Source organism: Cylas formicarius, unplaced genomic scaffold (genome assembly GCF_029955315.1).
Source record: "Cylas formicarius isolate icCylForm1 unplaced genomic scaffold, icCylForm1.1 PGA_scaffold_1__22_contigs__length_36826433, whole genome shotgun sequence".
In the NCBI taxonomy this organism is placed as follows: Eukaryota; Metazoa; Arthropoda; class Insecta; order Coleoptera; family Brentidae; genus Cylas; species Cylas formicarius.
The window spans coordinates 32,770,504-32,790,903 of record NW_026844264.1 but is presented as its reverse complement, the minus strand read 5'-3'; the positions used below and the strand labels follow the sequence as shown (position 1 = coordinate 32,790,903).

General features: G+C 40.2%; 2 protein-coding genes across 6 annotated transcripts; both read right to left on the bottom strand.

Moving 5' to 3' along the window:
• Positions 1–848: 848 nt before the first annotated feature.
• On the bottom strand, positions 849–16,973 carry LOC132696970 (protein phosphatase PHLPP-like protein). Of its 5 annotated transcripts, none has more exons than XM_060662177.1 (10): positions 16,484–16,973; positions 14,589–14,878; positions 10,201–10,339; positions 8,191–8,304; positions 7,985–8,138; positions 7,061–7,936; positions 4,516–5,365; positions 3,837–3,960; positions 1,157–1,454; positions 849–1,101 (listed from the first exon to the last, which is right to left on the bottom strand). In XM_060662177.1, the coding sequence occupies exons 1-10, from the start codon at positions 16,598–16,600 to the stop codon at positions 884–886; spliced, it is 3,180 nt and encodes a 1,059-aa protein (XP_060518160.1). In that variant the 5' UTR covers positions 16,601–16,973; the 3' UTR covers positions 849–883. The 5 variants fall into 5 exon arrangements, with proteins under 5 accessions (XP_060518160.1, XP_060518162.1, XP_060518164.1 ...); XM_060662178.1 differs by having other exon boundaries at positions 922–1,081; XM_060662179.1 differs by lacking the exon at positions 14,589–14,878 and having other exon boundaries at positions 16,484–16,593.
• Positions 16,974–18,724: 1,751 nt separating this feature from the next.
• On the bottom strand, positions 18,725–20,061 carry LOC132696752 (dynein axonemal assembly factor 6). Its single transcript, XM_060661760.1, has 2 exons — positions 19,115–20,061; positions 18,725–19,059 (listed from the first exon to the last, which is right to left on the bottom strand). The coding sequence occupies exons 1-2, from the start codon at positions 19,412–19,414 to the stop codon at positions 18,802–18,804; spliced, it is 558 nt and encodes a 185-aa protein (XP_060517743.1). The 5' UTR covers positions 19,415–20,061; the 3' UTR covers positions 18,725–18,801.
• Positions 20,062–20,400: the final 339 nt, after the last annotated feature.

The window sequence follows — 20,400 nt, the reverse complement described above, 5'->3', positions numbered from 1 at the left end:
CGTTTCTTTTATTTATTAGAGATGTTTAAATAAATTTAATAAAAAAAGATTTTTTTTAAATTACCTTCCTCTCTTTGCGTCGCTGAAAGAAATATGGTCGAGGGTCCCTTCTAAACGTACCCGACGTTACAGGAAACGTAGAGAAGGAATGAGAGTGAGAATATTACAAAGACAATGACAGCCGTAGGTAATTATTATGCACGCGATATAAGAACTGATGTGGTAGGAACTGGAAGACTTCAAAGAAATAAACTAAAACCGCAAAAATAGTGGATAAATGTAGTTGAGGATGAAAAGGCAAGACGGGGACCGCGAGAGGTAGACTGGAAGGACCGAAACCACTACATTTTCAAATGGTTAATTAACGTCCGAAGCACTTAGCTCTAGGATTCTCATCCACGTTGCGCCCACAATTCCGACGATCCCCATAGACAAGACACGAAAAGCGCTTAAAAAAAAAGCTTTCTAAGGAAATATCATAACACATCTATTGTCAGCTGAAATATGTCAAATATGAAAACGTGTCTAGGTTTCGCCCGATCACGTCAGGAATGGGAATATTTAAGAGGCAAGTATTATTAGGAATACAATAAAAGAAAAACAACAATGTCGGTAGAAACTGGAGGATCTCCAAGAAATAAACATATTAAAACGTTGAGGATGAAATGGAAAGACGAGGACCGCGGGAAGCGGACTGGAAGAACAGAAACCAATATAATCGTATATTTTCAAATTTTCAAAAAACGTGCCTAATTGGCCGATCGATCAAATAGATTCATCGCCGCCATGGAATTATCAAATTATTTATTATTTTGAAACGGGTTAAAATGAAACGAGATAAAGCTAGATAGGATATATTTACACTGTACATCGTGGACCGGGGTTACAACTCGGTGGTGGCCACTCCCCAATACCGCTGCATCCTGTCCAAGTCGAGCGAGTCGACGAGACCCCTCTCGTGCATCAGCGCGAAGTCGTATTCCAAGTTGTACGGCATCAGACGCTGGAGGCTGCCGAAGTAGGCCGCGTTCGGCCCGCCCCCGACCCTCTCGGTAGGGTTAAACGAACGTGAGCTGCCGAACTGCTTCGACAGGAAGATACCTGAAAGGTGTTCCGAAAGTTTCTTGGCGGAAATTCGCCAAAGTCGTTCGCTGACCTGCCGCGCGGTTGTTCTGACCGGAGCCGCACTCCAGGTGGGGCGAGCTGCGCGACAAACCGGCCGGCAATTTGACGCCCGATTGCCGCCCGCCGCCCCCGTTCTTAGCCGGCCCCAACGTGTCGAGCTCCTTGTCGAACAGCTTCTGAGTGTTCCTCTCGAGCATGTACTCCCAGCACTTGAACTGCTCCTCGGACACGCCCGAGTCCGAATCCTCGCGGTTCCTCTCCTCGTCCCGTCTTTGTCTCAGCGCTTTCGCCACGCCCCTGTAGCTGCGTCGCTCCGGGCTAGCCTTTACCTGCGCGGACGTGATTAGTGGTAGGAAGAGGAAAGGGAAACGAGCAGTTGCTCCAAACCCACCGACGTTTCGTCGCATATAACGATATTCGACAGAGTACGTTCTCTATGATTCTAGTTATAGAGCTCTATCTAGGTTCATCTTTTTTGTTAGCTTCGATAGTGGCAATCGATTTACCATTACTATTAAGGTTTAGCGCAGGTCTGCTGTAGGTTTTCATTCTCTCTCTATTATTGTAAGTATTTTCTTGTCGTCCAAGCTTTAATGATGCTTTTGTAGTGCATTTAGTCCTTCTTTGGTATTCTAGAAACCGACCCACGTCGGACAATACATTGGTTTTTTATATCTGTTTTAAATATAAAATAGTACGCGGAATTTCGGAAAGCTTACGGTAAACTACTCTTAACGTGCCCGATATCGAATCTGAAAAGAATACGATTGGAGATACTTAATGAGATGATGTATGAAAGTAAAAAATTCTATAAATAATGCAAGTCCCAGTCGGGCAGAGTAATTCTCGCACACTGTCTTGTCTTTATAATTTATTGAGTTTGAAGAGTGAATATCTTGTTTTCGTGGTCACTAGCATCTCTATGACTCTCCACATGGCTACAACTTCCATAGTGATTTCTGGAGGTCGTTCATTTTGCCTTGTTTCATGAATAAACTCTGGTAATCGTGGCCTATATACTTAAGGTGCATCTGCTGCATTATTGATCGTGGATTTATCAGTGGTGTCCCAGATTTTTGTCTCATTACCCACCAGTATCTACATCAGTGTTACGGTAAGGTCCTAGAACCGCGCTGAGGTGTTTTTAGCGCCTCAAATCTCATGCTTTTCAGCATCCTTTATCGCATGCAGGTTTTCGTGGAATATGTTGGGGTCTATGCCAGGATGGATCGGTAAAATCTGTTCATAGATAGAAAGTGTCTAACTGATACAAATTAAGGAAAGACCCGGGCAAGCTGTAAGAATGAAATATGGCTGAATAGGTCCGTACTCTGCTTAGAATTTAATTATTTGGGGTTTTGTTAGGAAAGATACTAAACAATATTTATTTATTTATGTATGTATTTATGTTTAAATCTAAAATAAAATTACAAATGAGGAAGGGGTTTTAGTCAACTGTCTACTGCGATCACTTGCATTGTTCATTACAATTACGCTATTAGGAGGAATGTTTGGAACTAGTTTGTTTTTAAACCAACTTTTAAATAAATCAGCGGTGGTGTCTTCATGGTAATCTAGATAAGAATCTTTAATATTTTTCGCAAACAGAGAAAGTCCATTTGAAATCCAACCATCTTTAGAGCCAGCATGCAAAGTAGTTATTCTTTTACCTCTTTTTGATGGCGCGTTTGTTTTACACTAATCAGTTGAGTCAACCCAACCCTTTTCCGGAGTATCGAGTGTCGAACGAGGTTTCATTCAAGTAAATAATTGGCCTTTGTTGTTCTCGGTAAATCCTAATTTTTTCCATATAGTCGCCATTTCCGAATTCTAAAAGATTCCATTAAAAGTTGCCTTTTTCCAGTTTTTTAAAATCTAAAACCCATGTGTTGAATACACTTCCATAAGGTAGTTCTGCCACATTTAACACCGGTTTCATCTTTTTCAAGCCTCCTAATTAAGATATCTAATGTAGGCACGCTTTGTTCCTCGTGTAACTGGTCATCTACGCTTGAGAAAATGTCAGCATCGCTTTTTTTTTCCTCGCTGAAATGGGATTATTCGCTATTTTCCATACAGTTAACGTTGGAATTTTCGTCAATGTGGCCGTTTCTTCTAAAGATGCTTGCTTGCTGGCACCACGTTCAATGAGAGTCAAATAAACATTGTTTATAACTTTCTTAGTCTCAATAGAAGTGTTTTCTACATTTTGGCGGGAGCATCTCCTGAGATACACCAGACTCGCACATATTTTGCATAATTCGCACACGATTCAGCACACGCTGTATTACACACGAAATAAGAATGATTACTAATAAACTTAAACTAAGTAGTATACCAAACCACAGAATATTAAACACAGGTAGGTATAAAATTATTTTCTAGTACGGGCTACAATTTTTACTGAATTTAAATTCCAAAAGCAATTGGTTACTTTCTTATATCTATGAACAGACCATACTTCAGTCATTTGGGTGTTGTAACCTCCATTCCTTCATACTCCTACCAAACCTATACGTTACATTAGGTAGACGACACTTCTTTTGGCCTTGTTCTTGGGAGGAAAAAAAAGACTTTGTTCGGACCATGTTGCGTCTCTCTACATCAGTCACTTATTGAAGTATTTATTAGATATGACGTAGAAGGGTTTAGAGCAATTGTTCGTTTTACCATTATCCGTCACTTAGGGATTCTTGTAAACGGAAACATACCTCCGCGGCTTCAAAGATGGCCGGCGCGACGCTCCTGAACAGACGTCCGTCGTTTTGCCTGGCGATCTGCGCGAAGAACGCCTTCGACGACGAGTTACAGTCGCCACAGCCGCTCGCCAAAGACCTACAGGCGTCTTCCATTGTCTTTATTTTTTATAACTAACCAACCGAAGGTGCTGACTAAAGGAATACTGCGAGACTACAACACATGTTGCTGAGGAAATTCCAATTCGACGGCTAATTACTTGCGCACAACTAGGGGGCAAGCATTGCAAACCACCAACTAACGATACTCTCTAAGCAAGAGCTACTCCACTTCGTCGAAAGTAACTAAGGGAGTTAAGATTTGCCGACATAATGGGATAAGTAGGACAGGAACGTCGCGTAAATTAAATAGGAATAGGCAAGAACGAGCAGAATTTTTCATCTATGACATTGTCTTTGTTAATTTAGGTACAAAGACAGCGATTTAAAGAATAGAATCCGTTCAATAGAAATTTTTGAAAAATTAAGAGCCGAAGTCGAACTCTCCGCCTTACGCGGATTTTAATATATTTGTAAAAATACTGAGAATGTTAGTGATAGGGATTTTAGCAAATTTTTTCGCGGATCCTAATAGAGAAGAAGCTTCAATGGTAGATTTAAAGTTGACGATAGTGTGCCGCGTTACTTTACTCACTTGTCGTCGCCGACCGCCATCGGCGGCGGCGGCAGCGGCGCCTCTTCGTCGCCGTCGCAGCAACACCCCGGCCGGCACACTGCGCCGTCCCCTATAGTCTGTCTCAGTTCGCGCATCAGCAGGTCGACGTCCGACGCCCCTCCGCCCAAATCGAACCTGACGACGACGACGCTCAGGTTCTCGTCGGCGCCGTAGCTCTGCGCGAGATCCTGGAGGCGCTTCGCCGCCAAGACGACGTTCCGTTGCCGAGCCACTTCGGCGACGGCCGTCTCGGCCGTCATCACGTCCCACAGCTTCTTGTTCGCCATCACCGCGAACTCGTGCCGCTCGTCGAGCTCGATTTCCGCCAAATCCGGGTCCGGAATCGTCCGGTTCAACGTCGGCACCGACGACCTCTTCTTCGGCAGCGTTGCGACGCGGCCGCCTCGCTCGGCCAGCACCAGCCGGGCGTCGCCGACGCTCGCCACCTTCATGACGTGGCCGCGTCCGAAATCGCGCTGTTTCGACGACTTGAGGACGTGGACGAGGACCGCGTTCAGGCAGGTCGCGTTCAGTTGCCTGCACACGGCCAGCATCGCGTACTTCATGTACTCGTGCGCGGTCTCCTTCACAGTGCGCTCCTCCAGCAGCACACGGGGTACCAGCTTGTCGACGTTCGGAGGTACCGCGACGCCGTTCTCGCCGTCGAACAGCCCCAACAGCGCCTCCGTATTGCAGAACGCGGGAAGGCGTACCTGGGCGACGCGTAGCGTCGCTGCGCGCCCCGGCGTCTCGGAAAAGCCAACCGACCAGTCGCGACGTGTCGCACGCGCGTCCTCGCAAAACGGCGAGCATTCGGGCGGAAACGCCGCTACGCGGAAAACATTTGGGGTATACTTGGACCAGAAATATGGTGCTTTCACAACCGATCCCCTGATTAACTTGGCCTACTGTTTATTACTCCCATACCGTGTTACCCCACCCTGCCGAGCAGACCCTTACCCGTGTAACCAATCTTTTTTGCCGTACACACAAAAATTAGTACAAACTAACAATTTATTACGTTCTATTTCATTACATTTCGACATAGTGTCATTATTGATACATAAAATATTAAATATAATAATAATAATAAAGTATCAGTCACTTTACAAGACAAAAAGTAAAAACTGCAAAACGACAGATGTGGGACAAGAAATAACAAGAGATAAATACTCACTTGGGAGGCACAAAATGTACTGAATCGTGGAAATTCTTAAGAAAAATAAAAACCACAGAAAAACAGACCAACAAATTGCAATTAATACCTATTAACAAGTGGAAAGAGTACTATGAAGAACTTCTGACTGAAAAAAGGATGAATATGCCACAAGATCCCCTAACGAAATAAGTATTGAGGGAGAACCTGTTGCCATAAACATGTGTTCGAAGTGTTTTCGGAGCGCGAGCATTGAAGATGCCAAGTGAGATTTTGGCGAAACGTCTGCAGGATTCCAGTCGGATGCAGGATTTGCAGGATTCCAGTCGGAGTTCAACGAGCGAACGGATGATATCCCGGAATATAGTGTCATCACATTTTTCCATCCGTGAATCAATACGTGAGAATATATATATATATATATATATATATATATATATATATATATATATATATATATATATATATATATATATATATATATATATATACTACTCTAATTTTCTTAAACGTCAGTTTGAAAATAATCATTTTTGTCTTGTGTGCCTGTCGATTAACAACAACATTCTTCTTGTTGTATTTCTGCGTCTTCTACATAGTTCTTCAATTTGTAAACAACAGTCTTTTTTATATAAATAATTATATATATTAATTAAACAGTTTTTGAACGTTGTTCTTGTTTTTTGACATTTGAAAATGTGGAGACCGTGGAATAAAGCAGACGTTCCCCTGTTAGAAGAAGATATGGAAAACAACGAAGAATTTGAAGACCAAGTGGAGATGGTAGTCGAAATTAATGATAGTTTAGAAGACGGACTACCTCAGCAAATAAAAAAAACGGATCCATTTATCTTCGGATGCTAAACAAATTGTTTTGAAATTTTACAATTTTATTAGAAATTCAGAAGAGGAATTAGGAGCAGCCATAAAAACAAGTGACATAACCAAAGGAAAGTGGGAGAAGATGTTGGTACTTCGCGAGTTTTTAAAGAGCAATACACAGATCGAATTAGGGGTATAATCTACGACGCTTATAAAGTGTAAACTAACCGTAGAAGACGTGCATAAAAAAGTACTGACAGACCAAAGCGTCGTGGCGTACTTTTTTGAAGAAAATGGATTTTCATTTATATTTTGTAGAAATGTAATGAAATAGAACAAAATAAATTGTTACATTGTACCAATTTTTTTATGTGCATGTTTCAAGAATTGTTCGGCGAAAAAGACTGAAAACATACTTAGTTAGTCGTTAGTCTAGGTAGATAAATTCCTAGAGCGGTCATGGAATGATTACGGTTACTGCGGTTTTGGGGTAATAAAAAAACCACTATATTGCTGGTTCAAGTAGTAGATAGTTTCGCCCGTTACCTTGGCTCCTCGGGGTCAGCGGCAGACTGGTCCTGTTCATGCCACTGACGTCGACCAGACTCATCGGCCTCTGGGTCCTGTAGGCGTTGAACTGGCGACCGTCCACGTGGAGATTCGCGTTGCACGACAGGTCGAGGAACTTGAGATTGGGCGGGATCAGGGACGGGAGGTCGACGCGGTCGAGGTGGTTGTGCGCGAGGTCGAGCACGCGCAGCTCCGTGAGCTGGGAGAGGGCGGGGACGTCGCGCAGCGCGTTCGAGTGCACCCGCAGCACCGCCAGGCGTTGGAGTCGGACCACGTCCTCCGGAAGACGACCGATTTTGTTGCCCGACAGCACCAGCTCGTCAAGCTCTCGCCACCACGCGGCGCAGCCGTCCGGCACGCTCGACAGGTTGTTGTAAGCCGCGTGGAGCACTTTGATGTTGCGCAGACGGGGGGCGACGCGGTCCAGAGACCGGAGACAGTTCGCGGTGACAAAGAGCTTCTCCAGAGGCAACTCGGCGTCCGCCGGCGGCAGCTCGACGAGCCGGTTGTTGGACAGATTGAGGACGCGCAGCTCCGTCAGCAGGCGGAAGAAATCGTCGGGCAGCGAGGAGAGGCTGTTGTTTTGCAGGAACATCTCCCGAACCGGGAGTTCGCGCCTGACCTGGGGCAACCGTTGGAGGCGGTTGTAAGCGAGCTGGACCGTCTCGAGGAAAGGCGACTCGTCGGAGAAGAGCCGGTCGGGGAGGGAAGCGAGGGCGTTGTTGGCCGCGAAGAGGACGCGCAGTTTGCGACATTCGGGCAGCCACTCGGGCAACGACTCCAGCTCGTTGTAGGAGAGGTCGAGGTGGGTGAGGTTCGTCGGAGGACGCGAAGTTTCGAAAGTTTTCAGTCCTGGAAAATGGGGCGATTGCGGAGGTTACGGTGGAACCGACGACTCACTGTTATTTCCCGCGATGACCGAGACCAAATTTTGGCCGTAAAGGGTGAGCTTGACGAGACAGTTGCGCGAGCAGCGCAACACCCGCAGGCCCTCGACGGAGCCGAGGTCCAGATTGTCGATGCGGTTCTCGCTCACGTCCAGTTCGGTCAGGCACTGGAAATCGAACACGTGAGAGATTCGCCGAGGCCGTTTCGCAGAAACTTACGCTGTAGTTTCCGAGGATGATGTGGCCTTTGAGACGGTTCGCGCGCAGATTTAAGGACGCGAGCTCGCCGCACGTTTTCCCGCCGATTTTCCTGCCGCCGTCCCGATCGCAATCCTTAAATAAAACCCAAAAACCGCTTAGCCCGACCTCCTCAAAAAATATTGAGGTATAGCGGGTCTATGAATTTTTGACGCACAATTAATCAGCCACCACAACATTATTTTTAAAAATTTCGCTCAGTTGAAACCGCTTATGTAAAAAATATATTTTTGCCTTTTAAAAGCAGTTGCAATCCGGTCGGTATCAATTTTGAAGGCGTTTCCCGACATGAAATTCTATGTTTTTACATTAGAACATAACCTAACCAAAATGTCAAAAAAAACATTTAAATTCCCAAGCAACGACTGTTTCAATTAAGCTCCGAAGAAGCCAACAAAATGGTTGACGAAAGGTCTATTCATCAACAACCGACGCAGAACGTATTCCAAAATCACTACAATTTCTTGACAAAATCCATTTTTTTTTATTTATAAATAAAATTCATTTTTAGAGGTTATTAGAGTTCTATTTATAGACACCTCAAAATCCCTTCGACCCCCCTTTCCTAAGCTGCAATTAATTTTATTTTTTGATCCCCACATAAAAATCGTTCTTAATGACGACAGAAGTATATACATATAATAATATATGTGATAATGTGATTCTTCTAAATATTTATTAACGTTTCGATCTTTATCAAAATATTCTTATTTTGTATAGGTGACATATATAACAATTGATGACATTTGACGTTGTGTTAATATATTAAAAATAAACATAATTTGTCAGTCTTCCACCATTTTAAATAACAAAAAAAAATTAAAGTTGCGGTACATTAATTTTTTTGAACGATTAGTTGCCTTTCACATATTTTTGTGTTATTTGATTCGCGCTTTACTCAATTTAATTAAGTAAAAACAAAAACGTCTTTTGTTTTTACTTGCATTGCCGTCGTTGCTCAAATAAACATTCGGTTTGTCCGATACGCAACGTTTTGGAAAACAAACGCCACCAATTGGAGCGAAAACGTTAACTAATAGGAGATTGCCACGAAAAGCCTAATTATTCGCCAATTAGTGACTTTAGAGCCCCGTCCACACTGTGTCCCAGTCGCCGCGTTCAACTCGGAATGTATGCGGACGTGTACTTGTGTAAATTTGTGCAAATGTTAAAATTTAATATTAATTGAAAAAAAACTATTATTTCGTTCTTCACTCTAGTTGAGCACTTACTTCACAGACTAAACTGACGCTTAGATATAAATAAAAAACAATGACGTAATGTATATACCAACAACTCTTTAGTTCGGTAGCGTAGACGCAGTTTTGGTAAAATTCGGTTTCAACATGCTTTTATTTGAATCAAGGTAAGAATAATTAGGTTTTGATAAAAGAGATATATCTTCCTTCTCATCATGTCCAGGCCACATACTGAATAGATACCGCTAATAGTATCTTATGCAACAAGTGCCGTAAGCGGCATTTGACTCACGAGTTTATTTGACACAGGCTTTAATAAACGAGTGAGTTAAAAAGTTTACCGAACGTGTTGCATACTATACTTTTCAGCACGAATACATTCACTGGCATGACCGTCAGAATTGACAAAGCTCAAAATTCAAAGTGTGGGAAATATCTCCGAAAACATCCGATTGCTCCCAAACCCGTGCGGTAAAATCCCGGAAATGTCCGAAGTGGCTCGAATCCGTGGGAAACGAAACTGACTCGGCAAAATGACGCTTCCCGCATGCCGGATCGGTGTGTAATTAGGTATTTTACAGACGGGAGTAGCAAAAAATACGTTTTGGTATATAGGTCTTAGAAAAGCAATTGAATTTTCGGTATTTTCGTTTCCTTTCTAGAAACTCGTCTTTTCTTGGCCAAAAACTCCATCGCGACATCCTAGAAAACGCTGTTTGTTTGAGCTATGTCAAACGTCGAAACGACATACTTTGAGACACACCATACCTACCGGCGACTTTACGGTCCGCATGTCGGGCGGCCCCGCCAGCCGATTAACTGCCGCCCTCAGAGTTTTCAGGAATTGCAGGTCCCATATGGTGGCGGGCAAAACGCTCAGCAGGTTTTGATCGGCGATCAGTTCGCGCAAGCTTAAAAAAAAAATTTGGATACTTCGCGTCGGATCGCCGTACTTTACCGACTGAAAGGAAAAAATGAAAGTGAAAATGTTCGGAAATGAAGGTGCGAGCACGCAGGATGCACAAGCGGGTTATCGGCGATGCTAAACAAAGGAGCATCGCGCGATGACGTAGATAAGGCTCCAGCGGATATTCGCACAAAGCATTACGCAAAAAATACCAGTGGGCATCAATTTTGACGATTTCTACGAGTGCATTTGAAGATTTTTTTAAATCGATTGTTTAAGATAAATTAAAAAAAAAAACAATTCTTTGAAGTATTCGGTCTAGTTCATTTTAGTAGTTCAATTCCTATTTCTGTAAGTATCATGAAAAGTTATTTGTTTTTTTTTTTAACATTGGCATACTTGTAGAGACCCGAAGAAAAAACCAACTGCCGTCATTAACCCTTCTAGATATTTTCAAAAACAACGTAATTTTTTCTCAATTTTTTAAAATGCGCAAAAAAAACGTGTTTTTGATTTTTAATTTAGCACATTGGTGGAAAACTAAAAAAAAAACAACCCTTGTCATTAACAGTTCTTGATATTTTCATAAATATAATATTTTCTTAAATTACGTTGCACCAAAACAAAAATGTGAAGAAAAAATAACCTCGTGAATAAAACTTGTTGATGTTTTTTAATTTGTTAGTATTTTTTTATAAAATAAATGACGATTTTGATAAAATTTTCAAAAACCTTCATAAATCTACTCATTAAGGCAGGACAAAAACCGGAATTCCGTTAAACGGGAAGCCACATTAAAAACCCGTCAAAAATAACGAAACATTTAGAGATAAGAGTTGTTATACTTTTTAAATCTTGTATTATTATATGCACGAAATATTTGTATTTTCATGGACAAGTAACTTTCTTATTTAAAATAGAACACCATGTGGGCACTTGAATCCCTAGGAACTGTCTAGACATATTTCCCGTAATCTCGTAAACTTAAATCTTACCATTTCTGATATATTTTGGTTAGTTTCCTGCTAAATATTGTCATTTTTTAATAAAATTATTAAAAAATTACGTTATTTTCGAAATGACAACCCAATTTTTGTACATCATCAGATGGAGTGATTTTCTTAAAATTTATTTAAATTTATCTTGAAACGCATCTGTAGAAATATCCAAAGTTTTATGTTTTTATGTCAATGGTGACGTTTAGCAGGATCAATCTACGACTTTTTCGAATGAGCAACCTGATTCAAAATTACAATTTTTTAAACTGCCAAAGACGATAAAATTATAAAGATTTGGGATTTTGTCATTTAAATTTTTATCGTTAATTTTTTGACCAACCCCTCATCAACTCACGCTACCAAAGTAAACTCAATTATTAGTTAAAATTCAAAATTTGTCTGACTTGGTTGCAAGATATTTATTATTTAAAAAAAAATGTGTTACTTGTAGACTTAAACGCGAATTGCCCTGTATACATCGCATATATTAAAAACATAAACAAAACGAAATAATGTTTATCTAATTTTTTTTAACGATTTTATTGAACATATGTGGCGAAAGTGGGTTTTCGACCAATAACTTGCCTTTTATTTATACAGGGCGTTTTAAAAAACTCTAAGCTAATTTCTTAAATAGAACATTAGTAAATGACGGTAACATAAAAGGAGCCACAAAAAAGCGTTTTTTTTAAATTTATTATTTCTAAATAAATCATATTTAGACCTAAATAAAAGTCAATAATATATTGCACAGGAGCGTCCAACAATATTCAATAAAAATATTCTTGCTTAGAGAAAAAAGGAACGTTTTTACTGTGGAAAACTCCGACTCGTTCGAAAATCACCCTTCATACGGCAAAATTATAAAAATCGGTCTTCCTTCTAAAAAACTTTTTTTTTTGTAAAATCATATCTTTTAATGTCCAATTCGTGCCCTAACGTGTATGGTTTGCGTTATTTCTGCCCAGTAACGTATCCTACGGCTAGGTAGAACCGTCGAAGTGGCAATCTTCTTCAAATTATTATCCTCACTCACTCGAATATAACTGCCACCCACTTATTCACGTCACATAACTAAACTGTCTCGTATAAATTTGAACGCAATCAAAGTGAAAAAAGGTACCACGGGAGCTTGAAAAATATCACGGACTCAACACAAAACGACGTCCGTCTTTCTCTATGGCCGCAGCGCTTTTAATTACACGCCGTCGCGCTTAATCGGGGATGCGTGGAAGGAACAACGGAGGTTTCTACACACGAAAAACGCTTGTCCGGTTCTTTGGATGGACTGCGAGTTCGACAATTAAATATTTAACTGGTACTTTACATACGAAGTTGCGAAAGCTCTGAATGACCAATTTTCCTGTCATACGAAACAGGCGTATCAAAAAGCAATGATCTATGACCACCGGACAAGTTAAAAAATTTCGGAAAAGAAACGAACACGCCAGAAACATTGCTTTGATATTGGCCAAACAAACATTAAAGGAAAAGTGGCGGACAAGTCGGAATCAGTAAGGAATAACTCGAATATGGTGGACAAGATCCGTCTTAAACATTGGCAATGCGATGGCAAATGAATGGAGAAAGAAGATGCCTTCAATATAATAGAATAGAATAGAGCCACATTGAAAGTAATACCAGAAATTATAACGGTGTGACAACTTAAACGGGCAGTACGAAGGATAAACAGGCGATTCGCCTAAAATAAAAGAAGATTGTGGATTTTTTCAAAAATCACTTCAAATACTCTAATAAGCACTGCTATTCTTATCCTACTATTGATCGTTCGAGCTTAAATTCAATAATAATGTACATCTGCACATCTGATGTCTCGATTTGCAATATCCCTTACGAGCGACTTACGTCAAAGACTTTTACTTGTTTCACAAAAATTCTCACTTGATTCTTAGAAATTTTGACTGGTGTTTTGGATATTCCAACTTATGTCAGAGATTCTTGTTTGTTTTCTAGAAATTCTAACTTATTTCTCAGAAAGTCTCACTTTTGTAAAAATGCTGGACTATTTCCTCAGAAATTATGACGGTTGTTTCAGATATTCTGACTTATGTCAGAAATTCTGAGTAGTTTTTTGGAAATTATGAATTATTTTTTAGAAATTCTGATTGGATTATTTGGATTGGACTTCTTTCAGATATTCTACGTATTTCTCAGAAAGCTTGACTCGTCTTTCAATATTCTTGACATATTTCTCAAAAAGTCTGACTTGTTTTTCAGATATTCTGACTGATTATTCAAAAATTCCAAGTTAGTAAAAAAAATCTGTCTTAATAAATTTGTCTTGTTTTCTGACTCGTTTTTTAGAAATCCTGAATTGTTTCTCGGAAATGCTGATTTAAGTCAGAAAGTCTGCTTTGTTTTTGAGAAATTCTGAGTAAGTCTTTCAGCGCTTTCGTGAAACTTATTCGTAACTAAGGGACATTCATGTTGGCAGGTTGGCAGCTCCCAAGCGTAATTCAACTCAATTTAAATGCTGCTTCAGCTATAATGTCGTCACGGCGTACAACAAACTCCCCCCTCCAATCGATTTCGAACGAAAACTTGGGCGACACATTTTTGACAGTTGATTTAGAATTTTCCTTTTGTTAATTTATTTTTTTTCACATATTTTTCCTTTATGTTGTTTGCAAGCTTAATATTATTTTGCTCCAGTAGTGGTCCGTTTTTTCACTTTGCACTTGTTTTTTTTTTCGGAATATGTTTAATCTTAATTATATTTAGGGTGTTTCAAAACGAATGGACCATAGATATTTATATTTTTAACTCGCTGTTAATTTACTATTACATTTTTTTTATTAATACAGTGAATACCGAAAAAGAAAGAATAATTTTAAGAACAAAAAAAAGCAAGGTATTGCGGTTTCCATTACTAGAAGCGGCCATGAAAAACCAAGATAAGGAAAAATTTGTTAGACATAATTTTAAACCAATCCAAATTTGGTTTAGTTAACTATCGTAAGAATCAAAAACTTCGAGTAGATGTTCTACGTGACCACCACATTTTGTAATTGGTTTAATGAAGGATTCGCGTTATTTTAAAAAATGCATTAATAGCATTCCGGATTTTATGCCAGAGATTTTCGCCATTGTATCCCCGAATACAAAAATCCATTGGATTAAAATCCGGACGGCATGCCGGGCATTCAAGAAGCGGACTTTTGCTGCCGATCCACTTACGTGGAAATTTTAAATTTAAAATAATTTCTCCCGTTTATGATTATTATTATGATATACCTGCGCAACTGGCTGATTTCGGGCGGCAAGGTAACCAAGCAATTATCCGAAATGTCGAGCGTGACGAGCGAGGTGAGCTGCAGGACGCTCGTAGGAAAATTCTGGATGCCGTTTCCCCTCAGACTCAATATTTGCAACTCGGAGAGAGATCTGAGCGAATCGCCCGGCAATACGATCTCTTCTACGTGGAGTTGGTTGATTTCGCCCCGCTTTTTGCACAAATTGTTCAGATTTAAGTGCTTCACGCTCGGGCCCCCATTTTTGCCGGTTGCGACATCCCTTTCCGCTTCCTGAAATAGCGATCGCGAAAAGTGAAAGTCGAAGCGGATTGCGAATTTGTCTCTTTCCGAAGTCGCATTTAATGAGAACGTATGGGCCGAGACTGCATTTACGACCAAAAAAATTCGCACGTATAGTACGACTAGCGATCTATCGAACTCGTTTCGCTCATCGAAAAGAGTACGTGTTATTAATAAAAAAGGGCATCGACTCTATGAACGACAACATTAATTTTGAGCAAATGACAGGTGTCATTAACAAAATAAACGTTGGTTTTCTTGATCGTTAGGTTGTACATAAATTGCACAAAACAACGATCACTCATTAGTAGTGTTACAAACAACAGACATTAAACGATATGTCGAGCCATGTTAACTGTACTTTAAACCAATAAAAAATAAGCAGGGAGCTACGTTCAACGAGTACTAATTACACCTTCTCTCTTGGTTTTAGGAGCGACTATGCTATAAAAAGTTCCAAAACATTTTGCTTGCCGCATGACAACTCTAAATTAAATATGTGCATTATTTTAAAACATTTATCGACGGCCTTAAGTGTGTGAAAAAATTTGAAACGAATGTCGTCACTTTAGACATTTTAGCAATGCCATCACCAAGGCATAGTAGAAAAGAAATACCACGGATGTATCACTACCCAAGTACAGAATCTGCAGTCTGCGGAGTGTGTTTTTGTATATTATTCATTGCTATAACAAGACAGGGACGGACTCGTTACTATTCTTTGCGTTGATGCAAAAAAAAAATAAAAATTAGTTTTACGCTGCGTGACTTTCACTGTTACTCTCACTGTTGCCTTGCAGTGGGACTTTTTTTATCGCTGGAATTCGGAAGTTTATTCATTCTACGACTATGACAGCTCGCATTGTTCACGACTATAGCGCCTTTTGTCTTCACACAGTCTCGATCGATCAGTCAGATTATTTCGAATATTTGATTAATTATTTAGTACTACCTGTAAGATATTTGCATTTTTAATGGGTTCGATAGATCGGCAGTTATACTATACCATACTCGAGAGTTCACTACATGCATATATAATATAAATACTATAGCATGAAACCCGTTTCTAGAGTTCAACACTTTAACAAACCCCATTAATAAAATTTCCGAGTCAAATACATAAGATCGTTTAATTTCTGCAAGTTCCCTAACGAACATTTAAAATAAATATCAGGCAGTTTTTTTGGCGAAACTTTCCATTGTTTAAAACATTAAAAGTCCGAGTTAAAAATTAAAATTTGTTTGAATTTGAGCGATTTGGCAAAAAAAATAAACATTGATATTATTATTATTATTGGGCGCTTTTAACTTTTAATTCTTACCACGTCATTTAGGGCTTGTTTAGCAAAATTATAACATCTAAACATTTATTTTACTTTAGCATAACGTTTTACAACCCTAACGTCACAAAACGTAATTCCACAGAGCACACACATGGGCACAGACCAGTGATTTTATACTATGAAAGATTCGTCATTTTTATAATTGCGATCAACGATAACTGAATTCTCGTGGAGCAATTAATAAAAAACGCAATTAAACAATCACACTGTCTAATTATAATATGATAATTGTTTCCGGGATGAAATCACTCACGTCTTCATTCCCGGCCGGAATCCCGTCTTCGAGCGAGTCGGCGTCGCAGTCCCGAACTCCCGCGAAACTCCCGATAAACTTCGCCGATTTCTTCGACGCACCCCACGCCGCTATCATCGTCGTTGCATTACGCGCGCGACAAACTCCCGACGACTCCGCGGAGCCAACAACCTTAAAAGGCGGATTTCAAACACTCGGCTTGGCTTTTCGACGAACAATCGCGATTCCGTGTGCGTCCCGCGGCGTGACATCACGGTTGGCTACTTTTCATTCTGCATCCGTCACATCTGGCCGTGCATAATTTCCGTCTCGGTCCCGCTTGGCCCGCGCGCGAAGCGAAAGAGCCAAATTCGCCTCAGCAATTTAAAGAAAAATCGGTCGCAACAGATTTCCGCACAGGTAACCGGAACAGACACCGTACGGCGTCCATTTTTGGCTTCTTCACCGCACCAGTGCATCACGCAAGTTAAATCGAAGCGCAATTTAGCTTAGGTATACATATATTTGCCACCGCGATTTAAAAACTGGCTCCGTCTGTTGGATGGTCTTGCTTATGTATTTCCGCTTTTGATCGATAGATGTCGCCAAATATCGCGATCGTACAGCACACGCGACAGTAATTGTAAACAATTGCTCGGCCGTTATTCTTGAAATTGCGGACAATGACAGCAGTTTACGTTTTTAGTTAAATTATCAGTCCTTTATAATATTTTTCGTCGCTTGTTGTGGTGGGTAATGTCGTGGACTGTATTTCGTGATTGAATTGTACGTAGAAAAATACTCAAACTCCTTTAGCACTGGCTGCTTGCGAGTTGTACCCGGGCTTATTCGGCGTGCGAGGTTGTCACATTTATCCACATTCTCCATAAACATAAAGTCCGGCAGACACGACGCATGTCTTTTTGTAGCTACTAAAAACTGTATTTCAATATGTTACAATTTATTTTTCATTATAATTATAGACGTGTTGAACTGTGGCAATCGTGTGGGAAATTAGTTTTTTCTACTCCCGTCTGTAAAATACTTAATTACACACCGATTAGACTTCGTCAGTTTCGTTTCCCACGGATCTGAACCACTTCGGACATCTCCGGGATTTTACCACACGGGTTTGGTAGCAATCGGATGTTTTCGGATATTTCCTACGCTTTGAATTTTGACTTTTGTCAATTCTGACGATCAGTTAATGTATTCATTCATGATGTTTTGCGAAAATTTACCCAAAAACTAACGGTGGTAGAAAAAGTATAGTATGCAACACATTCGGTAAACTTTTTAAGTCACTCGTTTATTAAACACTCGCCCTGCTGCGCTCCGCTCGTGTCAAATAAACTCGTGAGTCAAATACCGTTTACCGCACTTGTATAATATTCTATTAGGGAACACACACACACACATATATATATATATATATATATATATATATATATATATATATATATATATATATATATATATATATATATATATATATATATATATTGCATCTTATTCAGCACTTCAATCATCCTGGTTTTTATCGTTTCTACTATTGAGTTCATTGATTTTCCTTATACACTCACAGTTACATTATATGCGCGGTAAATACAATTTTGCAAACATTTTAGCCACTTAACACTACCACTAAACATTAAAAAGTATCGATTGTTTTATCAAAATTGGAAAAACAACTTTTAAAAATAAAATTCCACCAATGTAATCCATCCCATTTTGCTGTCTACCAGATAACGGTAACTTTTATCTATTAAAAATACATGCAAAAAACGGCGAGTCCGTCCGTCGACCACGGACCAACGATCACACACCTATAAAACATTGGACAAAAGAAGAAGACGGGGAAATGGAAGGATCAAAATACGACTTCTACATTTTGCTATTCTGTGGCTCGCTGTAGCGTGGCCGTTCGAATCTTCTTCGGTAAATTCTTCAATGTGCGGATAGATGGCGGTGACTGTATTACAACAAATACTTTCTAGGACAAAGAACTGCAGCATCGTGCTGTTGTGCACTTTGTCATAATAAGTCTATTTAAAATATTGTAGGTTAATGTAACAGTCCGAACGCAGCTAGGAGAGACAAAATCGAACTTCTATAATAGTTTTGTTATGTAGGATGAGACCTACATCTAGCTTAAGAAGTATCCAGTAAGATGTAAGTAGTTAATATTACCTTATATGGCCGAGTCTTGGACATTTTAAGCATTACAATTTGATGTAAATATAAATAAAAATATCAACCGATGGAAAAAGTTTTAATTATCTATCATATTTTGTTCGCAAAGTCCAAAGTTTTCAAGTATAACTACAAAATTTCCCCCATCAGAAATTAACGGCGTCCAGCTCCCTCCTCATGACCAGATTCACCTTTAACTTTTGGCTTTCCGCATCGAACTCTGCATTCCCCATTTTGGGATCCACGGGATGCGGCAACGCGACGTCCAGGAAAAATTTAGGCGACGACAACCGCAGGCGATCTTTGAAGATTTTCAAGTCGATGTTGGGACCACGCTGCCCCGGCAGATCGACCGTCACCACCATAGCCTCACAGCTCGAAGTCGACGGTGTCTTGAAACCCATCTGCAGGAAACGTTCGAGATAGTCCAAGGATAAGAAATTCGGTGCCCGAGCTCACCCCCAGAAACACGTCATTGGTCGTCACGCTCTGCTTGTATGATACATCCCAGGAGGGCGTCACTTTCCATTTGGATTCTTCGAAGGATACTTCCGCTTCCTCGTCTTCCATCGCAGTGGTCTTTTGCGGTTCCAACTTGGTGTACGGATTTTTGACGTGGTTGAGGTCAATATGCTTATCGCCACCTGTGATTGAGGACCGACCATCCTCGACGTCTCGCCCTTCGGTTTCGTCGTGTTCGCCAGAGCCGGCGTTAAATAATTCCACCAGTTTTTGGATCTCGCACACGCTCGATTCCATTTCCGAACGATAGATAGATTTTCGACAAAACTATTCATGCTTATAAACAGGTCGCTTAGCAACGCCATCGACTGCAGACCAAAGGAAACCAAGGTTAACGCGATAAAACTCGTTATGAAAACAGCGCCACCATGCTACGGCCCAGAAAACTATTTCCTGATCGGCGTTGTTTTTCAATGGTCTTTAATAAATTGGAAAATAAGTATTGTAGAACCAGGAAGATTGAGATAGCTTCAAAATTTAAGCAAAACAATTTACAAAACTTTAACATTCATTAAAGGCAAAGAGAGAAAAACAGCAGTCAAACAACTAGAACCCAGAACAAAATGTAACAATAACAATAAATAGAAATAAGTGGCAGCACTCAAACGGAACACATCAGAATCTTAAACAGTTGCACGCTTTCAGCATTCTAGTAAGGGGTGAATAAACTCCATAATTTGCGCGATGGTAAGGTATGCGGAACATTGAGTTATCACAGCTTCTGTAATATGCGTTAAATTGTATGCTATGTAAAAGAGCTGGACAATAATACCAACCATTCAGAATCTTAAAGAGAAAACCTAAATCACTATGAGATCTTCTGGTTTGAAGAGTATCAATATTGAAAGCCTTAGCTATAATATTGTAGTTCATCTGAAACTAGCGTCGCTACTCTTAATATTACCTTTATTTAGCGCATGTAAATATAGAACATTACGACTAGCGAAATCTATACAAGATCATACCAACTGTTTTACGGAAATGGAAATGAAAATCATTGTTTCCATGGTTGAGCGAGTGTCTAGAGTAAATATGCCTAGAGAAAGAAAACAGAAAAGAAGAAGAAATGGTTCCCTGGTAATTTCTAACTCAGCGTCATCATACCAGGGCAACTATATTCCTGGTTTGCGTAGACGCAGCCACAGTAACCGACGTTTGTCGATATTTACGTTGCGGTTTGCTTGAGTTTATTTCGGCATTTGGTTAGAAATGTTCGATTTTTA